At 40.8% G+C, this 17,055-nt stretch overlaps 1 protein-coding gene across 1 annotated transcript in view; it reads left to right on the top strand.

The window, feature by feature from the left end:
- PTPN20 (protein tyrosine phosphatase non-receptor type 20) overlaps positions 1 to 17,055 on the top strand; it is a 67,593-nt gene that overhangs the window by 47,377 nt on the left and 3,161 nt on the right. The window contains exons 5-6 of the mRNA XM_069572212.1: positions 2,621 to 2,955; positions 7,507 to 7,722. Of these exons, the coding sequence (XP_069428313.1) occupies positions 2,621 to 2,955; positions 7,507 to 7,722 (551 nt within the window). The remainder of the gene's footprint in view (positions 1 to 2,620; positions 2,956 to 7,506; positions 7,723 to 17,055) is intronic.

The following is a 17,055-nucleotide window of genomic DNA, read 5'->3' as shown; positions in this document are numbered from 1 at the left end:
ATGAGGTGATGCATGGCATGCGTGCTCACGCTAAATTATGTTTCTGAGGGGAACTGAGACTAAACCACCTCCGCCTTTCTCCTCTGGCCACCAGAGCTATTTCTTTCCTGCTAAACACAAGCATGCCTGGTTTTATAGTGCTACATGTTATTGTACTTTGCAGATACTGTGTTTTTTTTAATAGATTGAAAGTTTGTGACAGCTCTGTGTTGAGCACCCTTTTTCCAACAGCATTTCTTCACTTCATGTCTCTGTCGTGTTTTGGTAATTTCTGCGACGTGTCAAACGCTTTCATTATCGTTGTGTCTGTTACAGTGATCTACTATCAGTGATGTGTGACGTTACTGTTGCAAAAAGATTAAACTTGCTGCAGGCTCAGATGATGGTTAGCATATTTTTTTAGCAGTAGAGTATTTTTAAAATTAAAATATGTACTTCGTTTTATACAAACATAATGTTATTATTGGACTTCCCTGGTGGCTCAGACGGTAAAACGTCTGTTTACAATGTGGGAGACCTGGGTTCGATCCCTGGGTCGGGAAGATTCCCTGGAGAAGGAAATGGCAACCAACTCCAGTACTCTTGTCTAGAAAATCCCATAGATGGAGGAGCCTGGTGCAGGCTACTGTCCATGGGGTCGCAAAGAGTCAGTCAGATACGACCGAGCGACTTCACTTCACTTCACTTCAATGTTATTATTGCACATTTACTAGACTACAGTGTAGTGTAAACGTGACTTTTATATGCTCTAGGGGACAAAAAATTCATGTGGCTTTCTTATTGCAATAGTCCCTTTGTTGCAGTGGTCCGGAACCAAACCTGTGTGGTCTCCGAGCTATGCCTGAGTTCCATGGTTTGTTTCTGAAATCCTTCCCCTTTATATATTCCCTTTGTATGTTCTGCATCCTTCAGTGTTTTAATAATTATTGTCCTTTTTTTCATCTTTTTTTTTTTTTTTGGTTCTGGGACAATTCCTTAAGCTGTTTTCTAAATCACTAATTTGTTTTCCTGTTTTCTTCTCACTTTAGGGATTTTTAATTGATAAATTGTGGTTTTTATGTGAAAGCAAGCTTTTATTACTTTAGATTGTTTAATTTTTACTTATGAAATTCCCCCTTTGAAAAATAAAAAAGTTACTTCCTACTACAAGATGGTACATCTTCACTGTAAAAATTTAGGTAATAAAACAGTCCCTACTAGCATTTGGATAAACGCTGTGCTGTGTTCTGCTGCTGCGTCGGACTCTTTGTGGCCCTTGGACTTCCGGTAGCCTGCCAGTCTCCCCGTCCATGGGATTTTTCAGGCAAGAATGCTGGAGGGGGTTGTCATCTCCTTCTGCAGGGAGTCTTCCCCAGCCAGGAATCGAACCCTCATCTCCTGCACTGGCAGGCAGGTCCCTCACTTCTGAGCTACCAGAGAAGCTCCTATATATGATATATATGTACATCTATATGATGGAAGATCTTACTGTAATGCTCTTTTACCTCCTTCGTAATTTAATAATGTAACAAATTTATGTCAATAAACAGACATATATATGTATATCATCCTTTTAAATAATAAAATAATGTTTGCTCAGATTTCATTTAAAATACCAATAAGCGTTTTAAAAGTATTCTTCTCTTAAAGAAAGGAAGACATTTGCTGTGATTTCTCAGAATGGCATCCTTTTGTGGAGTACTAGGTATCTTTATATATCTAGTGATTGTTTTGTCTATTCATATTTACAAGGAGAGATTTGTGTTTGCTATTTTTGAATTTGAGAAAGGTTCTGTCAGAACTGGTGTAAGCCCTGTTCAGAGATCTTTGTCATAGTGTTTTTGGTAGACGAGTGGGCCTCCTGACTTGAGTACTAGGGACGAGCTACTGGTGAGACCACTGCACGGCAGGGAAAGACCCTCTTTTATTCTCTCTGTGGGAGCAGTTGTGGAACCAGAGCTCCAGATGTCTATGTAAAGTGAAGAGAGAGTTCCTAGGCCAGTGAGCCATGTAACTGGCTTTTCCCCTCTCATATTCGTTAATAATAGTCCGTATTTTGAACAAATCCCCGTTGTAGCATATTTTTGCCACAATACTTTTGCTTTGATGAGCATGCTACTTCACCAGGTGAAAGCTGAGAATGGTCATAAAAGATGGCTACTTTATGTGCAGGGAGTTGATAGAATTCTAATAATCCTAGAATTGTATCTACTAAACTATCCCAATCTTTTTTCTTTTCCCAAAAACATTTGTTCCTTTCTGGCCTTTGCTGCTCTGAGCTTCCGGGTTCTCTGGATTTACAGGAGAATGCCAGTCATCCACTCGTTCCTTCAGAGGGCTCCTCCTTTGCTGGGTCTAGTTATAGGCTAGGAGATACCTCCCCTGGCCTATTCCTACTTGTGCCATATGTAACAGCAATCTCTCAAGGTGTCTGGATACTGATGGCATTCTTCTCTTTTTAGTAGAAACTGATTTTTTTTTTTAAACCTTACCCTAATTGTATATTTCTAGAAACTCCTATGCCATCTTTTGTATTAGTCAAAGAGATAAATAGATTTACTATTGTGAAATGGTTTCATGAAATCTGCGTGTATTGCATATCCTGCTTTTCCTTTACTATATGTTTCTGTTTTTGTAATAGATGATTCAACACGTGTTCCTCTCGGAGAAAACAAGGACTACATCAATGCCAGTTATATTAAAATAGCCAATTCTGGAGCAGAGTATTACTATATTGCTACCCAAGGACCACTGCCAACTACCACGGATGACTTTTGGCAAATGGTTTTGGAAAATAACTCTAATGTTATTGCCATGATAACCAAAGAGAAAGAAGGTGGAGTTACCAAATGCCACCATTACTGGCCTATTTCTATGCAGAAACCTTTGGAATTGAATAGCTGTTGTATCTTCCTGGAGAACTACCAGGTCCTTCGGTATTTCATCATTCGAATGTTTCAAGTTGTCAAGAAGTCTGTAAGTTAAAAAATAAAATCAGCGTTAGATATATATTTCCTTACATATGCACGCATGTCAGGATAGGAAGTTAGGAGTAAGGTGGGCCGCAGCTGGGGACACTTGTTTAAAGTAACTTGTTTTCACTTCTCCCTGGTACCAGAAACTAAGACAGTGCCATTTCTTCTTCTGCCTCCAAACTCTGACTGGGGAGATGCAATGACTGAAAAGGGGAGTTGGGGCGGTTGAGAAAGAGTACTGGAAGGCACCTAATCCTGGGGTGTACTTTGGCTATCTCTGCTGAGAGGGACAGACACGACGAAGTCCTTGAGATATGCTGATAATCACTGGGCTAGGCATGGTAGCAAACTTCGGTGCACTCACTGGTACTTGGAGTTACTGTTCTCAATGGATGGTAATATTGAGATGTGTATGGGGTGCAGAAAGGAGGTTCTCTTTTGGTTTGGACAGAATATTTGCTAGAGGAGGTGACATCTGAATTGAGAATTTACCCAAGTGAGAAAAATGAAAACAGTAAGTAGATGATGAATGTATAAAATAGCATGGGGCATATGTACAGAGAGACGTAAGTAGTTAAAAGTTTCTGGAATGTAAAAGTTCAAATGCCAGGGAGAAATGAGAGATGAGATGGGGCTGTAGAAAATAAGCGGAGGAGGCAGCGGCACCCACTCCCGTACTCCTGCCTGGAGAATCCCAGGGGCGGAGGAGCCTGGTGGGCTGCAGTCCATGGGGTCGTGAAGAGTCGGGCACAACTGAGCAACTTCACTTTCACTTTCCACTTTCATGCATTGGAGATGGAAATGGCAACCCACGCCAGTGTTCTTGGCTGGAGAATCCCAGGGATGGGGGAGCCTGGTGGGCTGCCGTCTATGGGGTCGCACAGAGTCGGACACGACTGAAGCGACTTAGCGGCAGCAGCAGCAGAGAAAATAAGTAGAGAAAGCTGGAACATGAAATGTTTTGGATTTCAGCTAAGGAGCACAAACTTTATTGTGAAGATAATTAGGAGACATTGAAGAATTTTAGTAAGAAGGGTATATGATCAACTTAGGGCAACTAGCAACTCGATAGAAAGCAAAGACTTTGATGCTTTTCCTATAAAATTGGCAGACTTCATATGACTTATGACTTGTGACATATAAGGAGTGTTCAGAAATTATGCTGTCCAATGTGATAGCCACATTTGACTGTTTTAGATTTAAATTATTTAAACTTATATAAAATGTCAAATTTAGTTCCTCACTTGCAATAGCTGTACTTCTAGTGTTTAATCACATATTACTAGTGACCACCATATGGGCAGCACAGATACAGAGCATTTGCATCCTTGTAGAAAGTAAGATTGGGAAGTCTTGGTCTAGAATAATCCATAAAACAATTCATTTCTTGCTCTAACAGACTCGGAAAATAGCAAAGGAATGATTTATAGGAGAAAGTGGTGTTACATTGCTCTAAGTGGATTTGATTAGCAAGTAGGCAATACATGTGTTCTATAGGAGTGAAGGAGGTGGGAGTTAAATTGGAAACTTGAAGAGTGATGAGATTTGGAATCATCACCGAAGAAGTTGGTTGGAGCACAGGCAATGATCAGGAAAAGGTTGCTGAAGGTGCTGAGGTTGGAACCCATAATTTGCAATAACAATAAAGTATGCAACTATGTGATTTTTGTTTTCCTAACCATGGGATTCCTGAATAGAGATTATGGGACTGATTCAGGGAGGGATGTTGCTCAGGATGTGTGGCAAGATTCAAAGGGTGAATGGAGTTGACAGTTTGGTAAGAGAATGATTGAGATAATCAGTCATAAAGTCTAAACTTAGGGAGATGAATGGAATCAGCAGCTAGGAGGAAATAGAGGACGACAAGGGCAGAATTCCATCTAGTCACATTGTTGGAGGTGAAGCACAGATAAAGTGGTAGCATAAGAGTTTCTGCTCAGAAAATGATGTTGGAATCTAAGAACTGGGAGCTTTTTGATACTGGCCATTATAGGTGATGGTGAGTCCAAAGACTAATCACATTGTGAGGACTAGAAGACATGAACGGTCTCCTCTGTGAGAGAGAAATAAAAACGTGAGGCTAGAGAGTCTGTCTGGCTGTTGAGATCCCAAATTTGCCGTCGGAATCTGTGGTAAGGTGATAGTGATGAGAAGACGAAGTTAAGAGGCATGAAACTTGAAGGGGAGTTTTTGTACAAGGAGAAGAACTAATAATGAATTGGAAATTGTGTTGGGCAGCAAGGAGTGTGCAGCTAGCCTCTAGGCTCTGGTGCCTGGAGCACAGAACAGGTGGCCTGGATTAGAGAGAGCTGCAAAGTGCAGTACCCATGGGGGCAAGGCAAGGAAGTAGAGGAAGCCTTTAGGGAAGTGATGATGCCTTCCAAGAGTTTACTGCAGCACTTGGGCCTGAGGAGCACACCAGTCCATCCTAAAGGAAGTCAGTCCTGAATATTCACTGGGAGGACTGATGCTGAAGCTGAAATTCCAATACTTTGGCCACCTGATGCGAAGAACTGACTCATTGCAAAAGACCCTGATGCTGGGGAAGATTGAAGGCAGGAGGAGAAGGGGATGACAGAGGATGAGATGGTTGGATGGCATCACTGACTCAATGGACATGAGTTTGAGCAAGCTCAGGAGTTGGTGATGGGCAGGGAAGCCTGGCGTGCTGCAGTCCATGGGGTGGCAAAGAGTCAGACACGACTGAGCGACTGAACTGAACTGGGGGTCTGAGTGAGAAGGGAGATGTTGAAAAGATAAAGTCGGGAAAGAGACAGAAAGATAGAATTGGGGAGTATGAGGATCACAGTACACGGTGGTGTGACCAGGAAGGCCAAGAATAACAAAAACGTTTGGCACTGATGTCGGGCTTGCTAGCTGTGTGTGAGGGCCTGTGTTTGCTCTGTACACCCAAGGATTTGCCTGATGCCTCACTCTCCTATCACTTGATTCCCTGATATAAACCAAGTACTGTGTCAGATGCTGGAGACAGAAAGCAGACACAGTCTAGTGGGGACAGAAGACACCAGCTCTAAGTGGCATGCAATATGCACTGTGGCAGGAGAAGGGGAGCATGCTTGGAGAATATAGGTCAGGTGGGAGGCCCAGAGGAGTGATCTGTCTGAGAAGATTCAAATGCTCAGGTCCACCTGTGGAGTTGGCAAGGGGGTCCAGAATGGTGGCCTTTGGGCTGATGTTCCCAGACCTCAAAACCATGGGGCTGACGTTTGAAGAGTCTGCCTCATGGTACTGGGTCAGGAAAGCAGTGATGCCCACCTTTGTGCAGATTCTCAGTGGTCAACAGTGTAGGAAAGATTTAATTCCTGAAATATGTGATGAAGTGAGACCTATCCTCAATTTGGTTCCTTCACACGATTTTTAAGCATCGTTTGCCTCATCCAATTTTGTGTACCAGTGATTCAAACTTGAGTCTTTCTATTTTCTAACACCATAGAAAGTGATATTTTTATTTGGAATTTAGGAAAAAAAGTGGTGCATTAGGGAGAAGTAGAGAAGGAGTGAGAAATCCTTCCTGAATTTTTCCACAATAGTGCCCGGTGAAGTAAAATGAGGGTTCCACATTAGGGAAGGGGTGAACCCTCTGGAAGAATGATGGGTAAACTCAAAGCATCTTACCTGTCAACCCCAGGGAGAGTTCCATAACTCCACTTTCAGGGGGCTCAGCGAAAGAATAAGGACCAACGTCTACTCACATGGTCATTAACCACCCTGCCCTGGTTGCCAGAGGAGGTTGCTTCCCATCAAACCCTGATTAAGCAACTTGACAGCACCTGCCTGTTTTAATTAAACTTAGTATCGTATTTGGGCTTCTCTGCTGGCGCAGACTGTAAAGAATCCGCCTGCAATGCGGGAGACCTTGGTTATATCCCTGGGTTGGGAAGATCCCCTGGAGGAGGGCATGGCAATCCACTCTAGGATTCTTGTCTGGAGAATCCCCATGGACCAAGGAACCTGACGGGCTACAGTCCACGGAGTCGCAAGGAGTTGGACACGACTGAGCGACTAAGCACAGCACATCATAATATTGAAACCAAGATATATCGCTTTTCTATATTATTCCCAACATGTTAGCTCATTTCCACTCTGTTTTGGATTCCTGGTTTGTTTGCTTTCTTCTGCATTCTCACGGTGCAGAAGACAGATGGTAGCGTTAGATTTGGAAGGACTACATTATTGCCCCAGCTCTAAACGTATGAGCCTCCTGACCTAGCATACATCTATCAGTCACTCAAATTCTTACTTTTTCATCTGTAAAATGAGGATAACGCAGTGTCTGCCACCCCAGGGCTGATGTGAGGATTAAATGAGATAATGCATGTGAAGTCTTTAGTACCGTTCCTACAGAGCAAGTCCTAAACTCATGTTACTTTTAGCAGTCTTATTTTTACTACTGTTTTACCATATAGCCATTATTATTCCTATTTGTGGCATATCAGAAATTAAAAGAAGATCTCTAATATGAGAAGTTGGTAAATCTCTCTTCTCTCTCTCCCCTTCCCTGTCTCTCACCCTCCCCACCCCGCCCCCACAGACAGGAGCTAGTCACTTTGTAAAACACTTGCAGTTCACCGACTGGCCAGACCATGGCACTCCTACTTCAGCAGAAGGTTTTATAAAGTATGTTCGTTACGTGAGGAAGAGCCACCTTACAGGACCCATCGTTGTTCACTGCAGCGCAGGCGTGGGTCGGACAGGGGTGTTCCTGTGTGTGGATGTTGTATTCTGTGCCATTGAAAATAACTTTTCAGTAAGTGTGTGAATTAAGCAGATAAACTGATGCTGTTAGTAAACACTGTATTTTTAACAGTCTTCTCATAGCTGGAGACTAATATTCGGCCTTCAAGAGCAACTGAGTCAATAGGAAGCGTGTCAGCTTTGGATACCTGCTTCTGACTTAGCTGCTGCAGGTTCTTGGAGGTGGTTCTGAGGATTAAACTAAACAGATAATGCGAATGAACGGCTTCAGACAATGTCTGGAGTGCAGGAAGTACGCAGTAAATACGAGCTCGTTTTTCTTTTCTTGCTTCCATGCACATGCACAGCTTTTAGAGCCTTGTTAAAGAATGTCAGTGATGTGTGCCTGCCTGTTTTTTGGTTGCACTGCCCAGCATGCGGGATCTTACTTCCCTGACCAGGGCTCAAACCTGTGCTCTTTGCAGTGAAAACATGGATTCTTAACCAGTGCATCACTGGGGAAGGCCCAAAGTGTGTCTGTTTTTAATGAATAGAAATACATGCATGTGAGCACACTGGGGGAAAAGTAGCCCTCAGAGCTAATGAGAGGCCCCTGGCTCTGACTGCTAGTTTGCCACACACTTTAGATTTTGGTGACTTTGTACAAACTGCTCATTTTCTCTGAAATCTAGTTTTCTCTTACATAAAATATGGATAATAATAATGCTGGGTTTGAGTCAACCATTAACAATTCTTTACTTTCTTCCTAAATTTGGAACCACCTAAGAGATAGACACAAGAATTAGACATGTAGTGATTTTGCTGTTACCTTTATGATTGATTAATTAGGGAACATGACTTTAGATTTGTGCTGCAGAAGCCCTGCCTTTCCTGAACTGCTTCCCTGTGCTGCAGAAGTGAGGAGGGGAGGACATTTGTTTACTTAGCAGGCACTTGGGTTGGGGAGGGTGGTGCCTCTTACCCTCTCTCCAAGGAATAGGAAAGTCCACAGCTCAGTCATAAGGCAACAAGGGCGGGGAGGCTTTTGCCCTGATAGGCAAATCCTGTGGTTATCTTATTATCAGCATAAATGTTAAATCACTGCTCTCTCATTCTATACGTAGTTATACCCCAACACTGACCAGGTCTCCCCTGTGACAACAGATTGGTCGCATAAATTCTACGTGTTTACACCCTAAGGTCGCATTATGTCGGGGATAGAAAAATGGCCTCTTCCAGGGACTTTCTAAAGGACAGAGGTGATCTCTTCCTCTCAGAAGCGTGAGCCAATATCTCCCAGCATTTCCCTGTTTCTGATTCAGTTATAACCCTTCCTTTAAACTAACCACTGTGGGAGATACTGGTCCATGAAAGTCAGTCAGGACTACTCCAGGCTATAAGGTTGAGAATAAAAAAGCAACGGTTTCCCAAGCAAACTGAGAGTTTTATTACAAACAATGAATATAAACTCAGTGGTCAAAAAAATGACAAAAATACTAAAAAATGCTGAAAATTTCAGTAGCATGAATCTGATGTTACCTGTTCCTATAATTAATGTTGTTTTATCCTTTTAACAGAAAATACATTAGCATAATTTTTATTTTATATATTCATCATCATAATTAATTTGTTTATATTTGTTATTTTATATAACTTATAGAAATTGTAAAAACTATAAATATTGTATTTTATGCTTCTACGGAGCACTTTCCGCTGTTGTTATGCCTTTTATAAACTCAAAATGTGCTCTATAATAAGTCATCTGTCAGCTTAAATAACAGCATTTTTCTTCAGTTCAGTTCAGTTCAGTCGCTCAGTCGTGTCCGACTCTTTGCCCTGAATCCCATGAATCGCAGCACGCTATGTAAAATAGTGATGTATTTTACAATTAAGGGTGCTTAGATGGAAAATGGTTCAGAGATAGGAAATGCGTCCATTTTTGCCTTATTGGCTTTCCATAGAGGCTTGAGATGTCCAGCATCCTAACTGATGCCCATCTCTACTCTTTTCAGAAATTTTGTTCACGAGAGCTACTCAAAATATGGTCTTGGACCAGCACCAATCTGTGACTGTTTGTTAGTTGCAGAGAGATAAGTTTTCTGAAATTGAGAGTAAGCATTTAGAAACTTTCAAAGCAGCTTGACATATTTCAGAGACATCCAAGAGCATGGGAGTGGGCTGGTCTTGGTAAGCAGGATGCAGACCAATGTGTGTGTGTGTGGCACTCATGCAGAGAGTCTTCCATGCTGCAAGCTGCTGCTCAGCCATATGTGACTGACACTGTAAGATTAGGGTATCAATTATACCTCTAAAGGATATGAAGATATGAGAAAATATAATGATTTATTTCTTTTTACTGTTATTTTATAGTCAGTTTTATTTATTTATTTTTTAATTTTTATTTTTACTTTATTTTACTCTACAATACTGTATTGGTTTTGCCATACATTGACATGAATCCACCACGGGTGTACATGAGTTCCCAGTCCTGAACCCCCCTCCCACCTCCTACCACATATCATCTCTCTGGATCATCCCCGTGCACCAGCCCCAAGCATCCTGTATCCTGTATCAAACATAGACTGGCAATTCATCTCTTACATGATAGTATACATGTTTCAGTGCCATTCTCCCAAATCATCCCACCCTCTCCCTCTCCCACAGAGTCCAAAAGTCTGCTCTATACATCTGTGTCTCTTTTGCTGTCTCACATAGAGGGTTATCATTACCATCTTTCTAAATTCCATATATACGCGTTAGTATACTGTATTGGTGTTTTTCTTTCTGGCTTACTTCACTCTGTATAATCAGCTCCAGTTTCATCCATCTCATTAGAACTGATTCAAATGTATTCTTTTTAATGGCTGAGTAATACTCCATTGTGTGTATATACCACAGCTTTCTTATCCATTCATCTGCTGATGGACATCTAGGTTGCTTCCATGTCCTGGCTATTATAAACAGTGCTGCGATGAACACTGGGGTACACATGTCTCTTTCAATTCTGGTTTCCTCAGTGTGTATGCCCAGCAGTGGCATTGCTGGGTCATAAGGCAGTTCTATGTGTAATTTTTTCAGGAATCTCCACACTGTTCTCCATAGTGGCTGTACTAGTTTGCATTCCCACCAACAGTGTAAGAGGGTTCCCTTTCCTCCACACCCTCTCCAGCCCAGGTCCAGACGGCTTCACAGCTGAATTCTACCAAAAATTTAGAGAAGAGCTAACACCTATCCTACTCAAACTCTTCCAGAAAATTGCAGAGGAAGGTAAACTTCCAAACTCATTCTATGAGGCCACCATCACCCTAATACCAAAACCTGGCAAAGATGCCACAAGAAAAGAAAGAAAACTACAGGCCAATATCACTGATGAACATAGATGCAAAAATCCTCAACAAAATTCTAGCAATCAGAATCCAACAACACATTAAAAAGATCAAACACCATGACCAAGTGGGCTGTATCCCAGGGATGCAAGGATTCTTCAATATCCACAAACCAATCAATGTAATTCACCACATTAACAAATTGAAAAATAAAAGCCATATGATTATCTCAATAGATGCAGAGAAGGTCTTTAACAAAATTCAACATCCATTTATGATAAAAAAAAAAACTCTCCAGAAAACAGGAATAGAAGGAACATACCTCAACATAATAAAAGCTATATATGACAAACCCCCAGCAAACTTTATCCTCAATGGTGAAAAATTGAAAGCATTTCCCCTAAAGTCAGGAACAAGACAAGGGTGTCCACTTTCATCGCTACTGCTCAACACAGTTCTGGAAGTTTTGGCCACAGCAATCAGAGCAGAAAAAGAAATAAAAGGAATCCAAATTGGAAAAGAAGAAGTGAAACTCTCACTGTTTGCAGATGTCGGTTTTGTTTTTAAGTAAGCTTGCTTAAAAATCTTTAAAACACTGGGAACAAGCTGGCTCTTCTCTTGACGAAAAACTGAGATTGTTCTGTAGTTGAAACATTCTTGATAGAACTTTCCCCTCTAACCATCTTCAGCATACAGCAACAGTTAAATATCAGTTACCATATTATTATGTAATGAAGTGAATAGTCCAAAATTTAACACATTAACCTTCACAAAATCCAAAAATACTTACCATATCACTAAACACACTGTCTGGTTCATCTGGAAGGGGTTCTTTGGTTTTTGTTTTGCTTTTATTTTTTGGTAGCAAGACTTTTTAAAAATTTTTAATTGGAGGATAATTGCTTTACAATGTTGTATTGGTTTCTGACATACAACAACGTGAATCAGTCATAAGCACACATACGTGTCCTCCGCCTGGAGCCTCTTTCCCACCCGCCGCCCCAGACCGCTCTAGGCAGCCACAGAGCACGTAGTTGAGCTCCCTGCGTTATCCGGCAACTCCCCATGGAGCTGTCTGTTCTGCATATGGTAGCTCACATGTTTCAGGGCTGCTCTCTCAGCTTGCCCCAACCTCTCCTTCCTTCACTGTGTCTACAAGTCTGTTCTCTATGTCCGTGTCTCTGTTCCTGCTTTGCAAATAGGTTCATCAGTACCATTTTTCTGGTTTCCGCATATATGCGTTAACATATAATACTTGTTTTCCTCTCTCCGACTTACTTCACTTTGTGTACCAGTCTCTAGGTTCGTCCACCTCGCTAGAACTGACTCAAATTTGGGGTAAATTCTTTAATCTATGTAGCTATCTCAGACTGTTTTCTTGTCATTGCAGTTCTATGATCAGAACATAATCCTACACAAAACAAGCTCCAAATGACATTTGATGACAATGTAGTACTTTGTAATTTCATGCCCTTTAAAATTAGTTCAGTTCAGTCGCTCAGTCATGTCTGACTCTTTACAACCCCATGGACTGCAGCATGCCAGGCTTCCCTGTCCATTACCAACTCCCTGAGCCTGCTCAAACTCATGTCCATTGAGTCGGTGATGCCATCCAACCATCTCATCCTCTGTCCTCTTTTCCTCCTGCCTTCAATCTTTCCCAGCATCAGGGTCTTTTGCAATGAGTCAGTTCTTCACATCAGGTGGCCAAAGTATTGGAATTTCAGCTTCAGCATCAGTCCTTCCAATGAATGTTCAGGACTGATTTTCTTTAGGATTGACTGATTTGATCTCCTTGCAGTCCAAGGGACTTTCAAGAGTCTTCTTCAACACGACAGTTCAAAAGCATCAGTTCTTCAGTGCTCAGCTTTCTTTACGGTCCAACTTTCATATCCATACATGACTACTGGAAAAACCATATTTGTTAGCAATTTTGTGCTGTTTAAAGTTAGTTAGTTGTGATTGTCAGTAATAAAACGGAAAAGGAAAAATTCTTCCTTCGTATCACTTCATGTTCGAATCACACATATACTGAGTCATCATGTTGCAGTACCTTTTATTCAGTAAGTTGCGATGCTAAATGCTTTGCTGCTTTTGTTTTGTGGGTTAGTGCTGCTCTGCGTCACTAGCCAGTCCCTGAATTTGTCACACTGTGATTTCATTAGGAAAGTGGGACTTTATCTTTTTCTGCCACACCTTCACCCCAAATTTTCAGTAAAAAACTTTCAGTATGACGTCTGTTACCATTGTCTGGTTGTTGTTTATGTGTTTTTAATCTTAGCCGTTCAAAGCTCTGTTTTGTAAGTCTGCAAAGTATTTATGTTTCATGTGAAATATTGAACATGAGCTTTTTAATTTAGTATTCTTTAAAATAATTCTTTTGTCTTGGAGCCTATTTCTTTTGTTCTGTATGCGACAAGTAAATTTTAATTGTTTCTTTGCTATGTTAGCCAGAACATCTTTGCGATTAATACAAGTGTGGTTTTAGCAATTCACACTCAATAATGGCTCTAAAACTCAATATATAAGGAATCATAATTCTAGGTAAAATTCACATGAACTCTTTTGGTCTTCATTTCTTTGCAGTTACTTCCATTATTATTGTTTGGTTGACCACTAAAGCCGTGTGCAGGAAAGCTGCGCTTTTCTTGAGATGACGATCCAGTGGCACTTCTTTTGCTATCAGTAAATTAAGGTTAAAAAGTAAAGTAAAGTAAAGGAAATTAAGGTTAAAAATGAATAATACAAAGTTATTTCCACAATTTGCCTGATCTTAAAATATAAATTATAAAACAGACTTTCAAGAAACAATGGACTCTGAATTCAATGAAGTTGGATTTTTATCCTATTTCCCTTTATGGATCATTCTTTTGGTGTCAAGTTGAAGAACTCTTCACCTTGCCCAGGTCCTAAAGAATCTTCCCCGTGTCATTTCTTCAAGTTCTGTAGTTTCACGCTTTATCTTTAAGTCTGTGGTCCATTCTGAGTTAATTGTTTTTATAAGGGCCGAGGTTTAAGTCAAGGTTCACTTTTTTTTTTTTTGCCTAAAGATGTCCAGCTGTTAAGTTTCCTTTGTTGAAAAGGCTGTTCTTCCTCCACTGAACTGCTCTTGCACCTTTGTCAGAAATGATTTTGGGTGTTTGTTTGGGGCCTGTCTCTAGTTCCGTATTCCGTTTCCCTGATCTACGCATCTCTCCTTTTTCCGTTTCCCTGATCTACGCATCTCTCCTCCTGCCATTTCCACACTTGGGACTCCCGTAGCTATACAGGAAATCTTAACTCAGGGAGAGTGATTCTTTCTCTTCCAAAGTTGTTTCAGCTCTTATAAGTCTCTGCCTTTTGATATAAATTTTAAAATTAGCTTTTCGATGTTTATAAAAAAAGCTTGATGAATTTTGATAGGATGAACTTTACTACGTTGGATCTTCCAATATGAATGTGGCATGTCAACTTACTTAGGTCGTCTTTGATCTTTGATTTCTTTGATCAGCATTTTGTTATTTTCATCATACAGCTTCTGTACGTGTTTTGCTAGATTTATCTTATTTCATTTGCTTTCAAGCTGTAAATGGTATTGTGTTTTTACTATCATGTTCATTGTATGTACGTGTATCTACAAATGCAGCTGATTTTTTCATGTTGATCTTGTATCCTGTGATCTTGTTGAACTCACTTATTGGTTCTAAGAGGGTTTTTTGCCCAGTTTTGTTCCGTGTTTAGATTCCTTGAGATTTTCTACATAGATGGTCATTCCAGCTGCAAGTAGGGTCACACATCTCTTCCTTCCCAATGCATTTGTTTCTTATTTCTTTATCTGGTCTTATTGTACTACCTGGAACTTCAAGCGTTGTATTGAAAACAGGTAGTCAGAGCATACATTCTTGCCGTCACTAATATTAGGGAGAAAGCAAATTAAGATCATTTGTTCTGTGAAAGACCCTATGAAGTAGATGAAAAGACAAGCTACAGACTTGGAGAAACTGTTTGCAACCACATGTCCAACAAAGGTCTCACACCTAGAATTTGTAAAGACCTCAAAACATATAAGTAAGCAAGCAGTTCAGTTAGAAAATAGGTAAAAGGCATGGAATTTCAATGATAAGGATGTTTCAGTGACAATCACATGAAAAGAGGCTCAACTTCACTAGCCTTTAGGTAAATGAAATCAAGGAGATTTCAAACCAGTCAATGTTAAAGGAAATCAACCCTGAATACTCTTTGGAAGGACTGATGTTGAAGCTCAGTGCTTTGGCCACCTGATGCGAACAGCTGACTCATTAGAAAAGACCCTGTTGCTGGAGAAGATTATAGGCAGAAGGAGAAGAGGGTGACAGAGGATGAGATGGTTGGATGGCATCACTGACTCAATGGACATGAGTTTGAGCAAGCTCCAGGAAATGCTGAGGGACAGGGAAGCCTGGCGTGCTGCAATCCATGGGATTGAGAATAGTCGGACACAGCTTGGCAACTGAACAACAAGAGAACGAAATTAAAACCATGATGAAATATCACTAGATATTGATTAGAAAGGCCAATATGAAAAATAATGACAGCACCAAATGCTGGTGAAGATTTGAAAAAAGCTGGATTAGTTATACGTTGCTTATGCTTCCCAGGTGGCTCAGTGGTAAAGAACCTGCCTACCAATGCAGGAGACATGGGATTGATCCTTGGGGCAGGAGGATGCCCTGGAGGAGCAGTGGTAACCCACTCCAGTATTCCTGCCTGGAAAATCCCACGGACAGAGAAGCCTGGGGTGCTACAGTCCATGGGGTCTCAGAGCCAGACACCAGTGAGCAGCAGCAGCATGCATCGCTTATAGGAGTGAGCGTGAAATGGTGTATCCAGTCTGGAAAATAGTTTTTAACTTTCTTAAAAAAAAAAAAGCAGAACTAAACTAATCTTACCATATAATCCTAGCAATAACACTCCTGGGTGTTTATTCCATGGAAATGAAAACTTCAGTTCACATAAAACCCTGTATGTATGTGTTCATAGCAAATCTATTTATCACCACCCCAAACTGGAAAACAGCCTAAATGTCCTCCAACACATCCATACTGTGGGATACCATTTAGTAACAAAAAGGAATGAACTATTGATATACCCAAGTTGCATGAATCTCAAAGCAATTAGCAATGACAAAAAGTCTCAAAAAAGTTGGATATTACATGATGCAAGGAGATCCAACCAGTCCTTTCTAAAGGAGATCAGTCCTGGGTGTTCTATGGAAGGGCTGATGCTAAAGCTGAAACTCCAGTACTTTGGCCACCTCATGCAAAGAGTTGACTCATTGGAAAAGACTCTGATGCTGGGAGGGATTGTGGACAGGAGGAGAAGGGGACAACAGAGGATGAGATAGCTGGATGGCATCACTGACTTGATGAACATGAGTTTGGGTGAACTCCAGGAGTTGGTGATGGACAGGGAGGCCTGGAGTGTTGCGATTCATGGGGTTGCAAAGAGTCGGACACGACTGAGCGACTGAACTGAACTGAACTGATTATGTAATCTGCTTGAAATAACAAAACTGTAGAGATCAGAACAGATTACTGGTCGCCAAGGGTTGAGGATTGGAGTGGGAGGGTAGTTCTAATAGATAACAGGAGGAAGGCTTACGGTGGTATAGTTATGTATCTTGGTTGTGGCTGCAGTTACATGAATCTTCACATGTGATAACTCCGTATACAATAATACATGTATGCCTATGCTGACGAATGATTGCCTGTAAAACTGCAAAATCTGAAAAGGCTGGCAAATTATACCAATGTCAGTTTCCTGGCTTCAGTATTATATTCTAGTTGTATAGGGTGGTATAATACTAGGTGAAAAGATACACAGTATCCCTGTACATATTTTGCAACTTACTGTGTATCTATAGTTATTTCAATATAAAAATATTTTAAGGATTAATTAAAACTTTAAGTTATAGTAACAAAAAGTTGTAAAAATAAAGGAATACTTAACATTTCTCTGATTTGTATGTACTTTTGGATGATAGTTGACAGTTGACAAACCTTAAATTTCATGTGGTCTTACTGCACATGACTGGTCCTCAGCTTGCACCACATGTGACTTTT

This window comes from Ovis canadensis, chromosome 25 (assembly GCF_042477335.2).
Source record: "Ovis canadensis isolate MfBH-ARS-UI-01 breed Bighorn chromosome 25, ARS-UI_OviCan_v2, whole genome shotgun sequence".
In the NCBI taxonomy this organism is placed as follows: Eukaryota; Metazoa; Chordata; class Mammalia; order Artiodactyla; family Bovidae; genus Ovis; species Ovis canadensis.
The sequence above is the reverse complement of the archived record's forward strand: the minus strand, read 5'-3'. Positions and strand labels throughout refer to the sequence as shown.